Here is a 7,804-nt window from a genome sequence, read left to right as displayed (position 1 = left end):
ACTCTATGTAATATTTTGTATTGAATTAATTGAAGACTGGGATTTCTAATTAGATGAAAGATTTGTTTTTGCACAGAGAGGTAGTAGATTTTAACCACTAGTAGAAACGGCATCCTAGTCATTGTTGCTGTAGGACAGAGTTGTACACACTGAACTCGAGATGGCAACACCTTTCAAAACTGAAGTTGCACTTTGGGATACACAAATATTTCTTTTCCATATTTATATTTTCAGTGTTCATTTAGCATCAGTGCATCTTTCTTAAACTCTTAATTTAGAGCATTTGTGGCAAGACATCCAGATGTTGCATTTGTAGCAGCCCAAGTCTGTGTAATCATGACAGACATGAATCAGACAGATTTACCTGATAAATAAAACACATGTTTATTTACACAAATATTCTCAAATACTAGTCTTCTACATAAGGACAGAAAAATATATACAGTGATGTAGGGATTTAAACTGCTCCATTGTCGGGTCAATGTATACATGTTTTGATTTATTTGCATTTTCAGGTTTTGAAATGGAAAAAAGGCGTATGTACAGCAGGATCTAAAACTTGCACTTCCAAACTCTGGCACTAAAACATTACGGGAAACCATCTTTCAAATGCTATTATACTCCACTGCTTCCCTCAACGTGTTGGTGAAAGCCAACAAACTGCATGACTCTTCAAAAATGTCACTCACTGTACATGAGAGGTGAACTTTTCTCTAACAGTCACCAGCAGGTAGGGCTGTCTCAGTGAAAGAATTATACCTGCCCTACGCAATGCAACATTAATCTTAATTTACTTTACTTTGGATTTTAAGGGGTGCATTTCCCTCATTTAAGCACACTCCTTTTCAAATAAATGGGAGTCTATCCCATTTTGCTTTCATTTCTGGTTGCACTTGCATCTCAATTCCGTTTCATTTGTGGAGAGGCACGTGAAGAGAGTTGATGACAGCCCCTCATCTTGTTCTTCAGCTCCATAAAAAGTTCAGCAGAGGAACATAGAGGGCCAACAATGTTCCTCCTCTGATTGTGACGTGATTACACAAATACAAATCCTCGCATGTGGCTTTAAAGCACAAAGGTGTTCCAAAAAAAGAAAAAGAAAAAAAGAAGATATACATCACTGTACTTCATTTTGTTGGTATTGTGACAGCCCTACCAGCAAATGACAATGTCCTATGTTTTCATTTCATTCACTACACATATCACACTGTCCACTCTGTGAGCAACTCCTACTAGCTTCCCACTGGAGGGGAAGGAAAAAAAAGCAATTGGTCAGCCTCTTCTTCCAAACAACTTGAGTAAACTTTGGTTAGATCTTGAAGTATTTCAAGGAACTGGAAAGCAGCACATTTAGAGAAACCATTTCTTTGAGAACCTGAATGACCCTTACCTGGCTTCTTAAAAGATCGCACAACAACACTTGAGTCGAACAGACACCTTGATGGTAGAGAACTTTTATCCAGCAGTCCACAATGTTTTGGATTAGAGAAAATAAAAAACAAAACAAAGGAGGATGACGTGACAGGGAGTCACATAGCAAAAGAAGTCGAGTGATCTTGTTTGGTAAGAAAGGCAAGACAAAGCTACTCGGGCAGAGAAAGTGTTGAAGTGTCATTGTGTTTACATACACCTGGGGTACAGAACAGCACCAAAATACTGTGATCTGGAGGGTGTTTCAACTCTCCTGGGGAGGTCAGATGAGTGTTCTCATTAGGTTGTGTGTTTGACGCTGCTCAGTAGTAAACTATATATATCCTCTTGGTCCTGACAGCCAGCATCTCCCTTTACCTTCAGCTGATATTCTTATTGACCAGTGCCTTCTCTCGCCAAACTAAAACACACAGTGGGGAGGAATGACCATTGCTTAGTCTCACCACCCAAAACATACTTGGGGGCAAAATGAAAAAAATACCAGATAAACAACATTCATTTCATATGTCATGTTAACACTCTCATTCACAGGAGGGAAAACAGCTCTTTTTTGTAAAATAACTGCTGCCTCCAGCTGCTGAAGCGTAGTCACACCGAGTTAAGTTGGATATGGTGACGGCTGGCAGAGAACTGCTAAGACACCCCTCCCCCATCCTGACTGGGTGGTGGTGAAAGTGGGAGATTGATAACACAGGGAGGGGTGGGGGTGTTTTTAGTGTGAATCTGGGTGAGGGTGTCACTGTGGGGCGCCAGCAGCAGCGGGCACCGGGGTGCTCAGGGCATTGGTGGCAGCAGATAGGACAGGTGAGCCAGTGAGAGGCCCCAGGGCAGTAGAGGCTGGCAAGGCAGAGATACCTGAGAGAGAGAAGCCAGACGAGACCATCAGGACAGTCGAGCACTCTGAATATTAGCATTTCTACCTCAGAGCTGACAGAAATTTTTCAACAGTTTAAAATTCGCATGGGAATCGATAAGAATTAACCAATTCCATTATCGATTCTGATTGTGTGCTCATTGACCCGCTTGAAGAGTCACCACCATCGCATTGCATATCAAAGGCTACGTTCACACTGCAGGTCTTAAAGCTCAATTCCGATTTTTTGATCAAATCCGATTTCTTTTGTCTGCTTGTTCACACTACAAATAAAATGCAACAGCAAACGCGCTCTAGTGTGAACGCTCAAAGCGCCGGCATGCGCAAAAGAAAACGTCACGCACAACGCGCTCAGTTTAGACCCAGAGCAAACAGTATGTTTGACTGATGGCCCTTAATATGAAGACTTCGGACTTTACGTTTCCCAATTTTGCTTTAAGTTATAAAGTTATTTTGTTATTTACATTTGGCCTAATAATGATCCTTACTGCTGTTTTAGAGGAGCGGTGTTTCAAAGGATAGTTGCAGATTTCTGTCAGAATCTGCAGATTATACAGGACAAATAAAATGTTCACGTTTCTCCAACGTTGTCTTCCAAACAGTTTCACTGACCTCTACACTGGATGACCAGGAAGCGTTCACGATGTCTTCTCCGGCGCTGATAATTGGCGTCTGTCTTGTGTCAGTGACGTAAAAGACGGATTTAATGCGACATGACCGTTCAAACAGCAGTCGCTTTCTAAAACATCAGATATGTATCGGATTCAGGACCACATATGAGAGTGACCCAGGTCGGATTTAAAAATATTGGATTTGTGCCGTTCACACTGTCACACCATGATCGGATACGAGTCGCATAGGGTCAAAAAAGTCGGATATGATGCGCTTTCGCCTGCAGTGTGAACGTAGCCAAAGACATTTGTGCAAATTAACTGCATGCTGTGTGGCCAAATGTGTTGCATGTTGGAGGTATCAGCTTTGGGGTCATTATTTTAAAAAAGTAATGTATTACACATTACACAGAACAGTTCTGCAGTACAGTTCTTACTCCCAGGAGAAAGGGTTTTTTTCTGTAAAATAACATGAAATGTATTATCTCATAATTACCTTTTAACAATATAAACCTATGGGTTACAGTCGCACACAGCAACACAAATCCCTATCCTAATAAGACAGAGATGATATTTCTCTTAGTATTTATGTGTGAACATAAAGCCAACAGCACAAAGCAAAGATTAAAACCCAGCCCACAGTAATTCTACTTTAGACATATGATACAGAAGCTGCAGCCTGACTGCTCATCACTTTGCTGAAGTTCAGGGTCTGGCTGCTGGGCTGGGGTCAGCATTCACTCAGCTTTGGGTTCTTGACTAGCTGTGGCTAGCATGCTGCGTGTGCAGCTGCTTAAAAAGAGTCGCAGTTGTGTTAATGGGATAATGTAGTTGTTTCTTTCCTGGAAACAATTTAAAATTTACCACTGCACTCTGATCCTTTGCAAAAGAAATAAAAGTGATGCCCATATCTATGCTGTAGACTGCACTACTAGTTTCCTCCTCCAGCACACAAACTGCCCAACTGCAAGTGAAACCAGTAAGCAAAGCAGGCAGCTTTATCAATTCCAAGGATTTGAACTATTGGTTCTGTACAAGAAGAAATAAATCCATAATTTAATGCAATCACACTGTGTGTGACCAAAGGTAAACCAGGAAGTAATATTACGAATCTGAAGTAAATTTTTACTTTAGGACAACAGTGGATATCCTTAATATGGTCGTCCCAGGTACACACCTCCCTTTTTAATAATAATAATAATAATAATAATAATAATAATAATGGATTGCATTTATATAGCACTTTTTGGGGCCCTCAAAGCGCTTTTCAATTCCACTATTCATTCACTCTCACATTCACACACTGGTGGAGGCAGCTACAGTTGTAGCCACAGCTGCCCTGGGGCAGACTGACAGAAGCGAGGCTGCCATATCGCGCCATCGGCCCCTCTGGCCATTACCAGTAGGCGGTAGGTGAAGTGTCTCGCCCAAGGACACAACGACAGACCGAGACTGTCCGAGCTGGGGCTCGAACCGGCAACCTTCCAGTTACAAGACGAACTGCCAACTCTTTGAGCCACGACCGCCCCATTACATGACAGTAAACTGTTGTACTGTAGGACATCCAGATTTTTGACATGCATCTTAATGAAGCTAATGCATAATAACTCTGCCATATTAGTTGAGGAAAATGTAAACCTAAAGCACAAGGATGCACAAACCCATAAGTTTTGTTTTTTTAAAGAGAAACTTGGATGGATTAAAAGGCATGGGGATTTAAATTGTAGGCCAGTATACTATCAGTATAAGTGCGCGTTCTCACCAGTTATCATGTTTGCTGTGCTAACAGCAGGGTTCCCACTGGGTAGGTTGGCTGATCCGGTCACACGAGACTGATCTTTCCCAATAGGGACTGTAGAAACAATAAATAAATTACTTCTTGTCATGGCAACCTTCATTTTATTGTTAGCAGAAAAAAATAAATAACCATAGATAGACACAGAGGTGATGGTGAGGGCTTACAGAAGTATGGGTGATCCATGGCCTCGCGGGCAGTGAGTCTGGCCTGGTGGTCGTAGCGCAGCAGTTTGTCTAGGAAATCCAGAGCCTCAGGGCTGACCAGGTGCTGGTTCTCACTATGGACAAATCGCTCCCACCGCTTACGAGAATGCCTATTTTGGGGGGGGGGGGGATTAGTGCCTTGTGTTTGTATTCGTTTACAAAACAGTGAACACTTTAGATCACAGTGGGCCAAAATTCAAAACTGGAACAAAGTCGCGGGCTAACATTAATATTTATTGAAAAAAAAATCTTCCTCCAGATATAAGAATCAATCTTTTCTTATTGACTCAAACAAGTTTTGCTGAAAAATGGCCCACGGGCCAGAGTTTGACACCCATGCTTTAGATTATCCCATTACAAATTTCTGTAACGTTTTGTGGCCACCAAAATGGGTATACACACATGAATGAGTAATAAGATGGGAGTGGAGAAGATATACTCAGTGGATCATCAGTCACCCAGCAGCTAAAACTCTTCTTTTGAACTGTGATATTTAACTTAAAATGTGTAACATAAATACAATTTTATTCACATTGATTCTTTGTATTGCTCTGTTCTCTTGTAGATATTTAAATGAGTTCAGTCTTTGTGGAGTTTGGTTGTGTTTGTTTCTTACTGGAATATCACAAACCATGAAGAAATTCCAATTTGACCCATCTTAGATTTACCTGACAACATGACCCCCCCCCCCCCCCCCGCCGCAGGTGTATTTGCTAACAATAATTCAGCTGAACCTAGTACCTGCCAAGAATGTCATTGAAGCGAGGTTCCAGCTCAATGTTGTATTTGTCTATGTAGTCGTAGAGGTCTTCTGTCCCCAGCACCTTGGCTATTCTCACCAACTGCAAGAGAACATTCAACAGTCATTTAGAAATCATCAATCACACACATGCACTATAATAAAATCTATTTCCCAGCTGTTTACAGAAAACATCTAGACACTTAGTAGATCAAAACCCTATTAAACAAAGCTCACGGTAATATCTATAAATCCTGCTGGGAATTAATTTAATAGTCGTTTAAAAAAAAGAAAAAAAAGAAAAAGAAACTACAGTAGTTGACTAGTTTGAAGGACAGAAAACATCAACAGCCAAAATAAATATTCTGTGTATACTTTATGTGCGTTATAAAACTCATCATCTTTAAAATTAACAAGTACAGACAAACGGCAAAAAACCATTTTAAAGAAAGTAAAAAGGGAAACACAATAATAGCTTAGATTTATTCACCTGGTCATAATTGTCATGACCATGAAAGAAAGGTTCCTTTCTGAAGATCATGGATGCCAGCATACAGCCCAAGCTCCACATATCGAGGCTGTAGTCATACATCTGAATACAGAATACAGTGGAAGAGCCAATGATGAGGAAAGATGAGAGAAGATGACTGAAACACTACTCGCTGAAATCTGTTACAAAGTCTATTTATTTACCTTACAATATAAAGCACCTTGAGGTGACTTGATATGATTTGGCACTATATAAATAAAACTAAACTGATTTGACTTAATATACAGCCTAGCAAAAGGAACAAGACTGTAATTTTGGACACAACAGGTTCATTCAGTGACTGACAAAGACTCAAAATTCAGTAACCACAGTACAAAGACCTCCAACTGCACTCCAGAAAAGCGCTAAAGCACACGCTACTACCTCACTGCCATACCTGATAGTCCACCAAAAGTTCGGGTCCTTTAAAGTAGCGAGATGCAACTCTGACATTGTACTCCTGTCCTGGATGGTAAAACTCAGCCAGACCCCAGTCAATAAGACGCAGCTACAAAGAAATTAAGCGATTAGCACTCAGAACCAGGGTACGTACTAAGTACAAGTAAAGTAAGTGGAAATTAAAATATTGTGCTTCAACCTGTGAATGCAGTAGAGGGACTGTGAAGAATAGGAATCCACACAGAGAGGCAAACAGAAAAGCACAACAGCAATGACAATGAACTTTATCATGTTGTTACATTGCAGAAGCAACATTATCTCTCACCCACCTTACGGTGCTCATGATCTATCATCACATTATGTGGCTTCACATCTCTGTGCATTATTCCCATGCTATGGCAGTAATCCAGAGCCTACAAACAATACCAAAGGGACTTTGTTAAATACTGTTTAAGTTTTTCTTCCCAGGATTTCCAAAAGAGCTAGAGATAATTAGTTGATTCTCCCTTCAGGAAAATGCTGATAACAAAATGAATTCAAGTATAAAAAGCCAAAGAAAAACACAGTCAAAGAACATTTTCCAGGGAATTAGTGTCTTGTGAAAGGTCTTCATCTAAACATGTATCACAACGTTCTGAGTTTGACACATCATAGAGTGAGCTGGAGGACTCACCTTGAGGATCTCATACATGTAGAATCGAATATCATAGTCCGTCAGGGTCTGGTATAGTTGCTGAATACCAAAAATAAAATCATTAGCCTTTTAATGGTAAAGTCCTACAGCTAAATGACAGCACCCATGTGTCACACAGAAGGAGCACTGTGCCAGTGATTGAGGATAGAACCAGAAGACTGTTGACTTTCTGGCACCGAAGACATAGCACTGGACTATCCTATTCCTCCATCACATACACACACGTGTATGGTAAAACAACGAGTATGCCAAGAAAGGAGGGTGAAATATATTACAATAAAATGCGCGACAGAATAAAAATCATAGTGTGTTCCTACCTTGAAGTCTGTGTTGTTAACATGTTCAAAGACTAAGGCAGGTGTTCGGGACTGCAAGAGAGACATTTCGTGTATTTTATTTTTCGTTTGCAGTTTCATACAAAATCCAAACAATTGAAGAAGAAGAAGAAGAAGAAGAAGAAGAAGAAGAAGAAGAAGAAGAAGAAGAAGAAGAAGAAGAAGAAGAAGAAGAAGAAGAAGAAGAAGAA

General features: G+C 40.4%; 1 protein-coding gene across 1 annotated transcript in view; it reads right to left on the bottom strand.

Annotated features, from left to right (window-relative positions):
- Positions 1–359: 359 nt before the first annotated feature.
- Positions 360–7,804, bottom strand: part of LOC102215507 (casein kinase II subunit alpha) — an 8,955-nt gene continuing 1,510 nt past the window's right edge. The window contains exons 4-12 of the mRNA XM_005726744.1: positions 7,596–7,646; positions 7,258–7,317; positions 6,914–6,997; positions 6,583–6,693; positions 6,147–6,248; positions 5,659–5,759; positions 4,879–5,027; positions 4,679–4,768; positions 360–2,286 (exon numbers count right to left, since the gene is read on the bottom strand). Coding sequence (XP_005726801.1) covers positions 2,168–2,286; positions 4,679–4,768; positions 4,879–5,027; positions 5,659–5,759; positions 6,147–6,248; positions 6,583–6,693; positions 6,914–6,997; positions 7,258–7,317; positions 7,596–7,646 — 867 coding nt within the window. The 3' untranslated portion in view covers positions 360–2,167. The remainder of the gene's footprint in view (positions 2,287–4,678; positions 4,769–4,878; positions 5,028–5,658; positions 5,760–6,146; positions 6,249–6,582; positions 6,694–6,913; positions 6,998–7,257; positions 7,318–7,595; positions 7,647–7,804) is intronic.

Source organism: Pundamilia nyererei, unplaced genomic scaffold (genome assembly GCF_000239375.1).
Source record: "Pundamilia nyererei isolate P.nyererei 1_Seehausen unplaced genomic scaffold, PunNye1.0 scaffold00021, whole genome shotgun sequence".
NCBI classification, from domain to species: Eukaryota; Metazoa; Chordata; class Actinopteri; order Cichliformes; family Cichlidae; genus Pundamilia; species Pundamilia nyererei.
The sequence above is the reverse complement of the archived record's forward strand: the minus strand, read 5'-3'. Positions and strand labels throughout refer to the sequence as shown.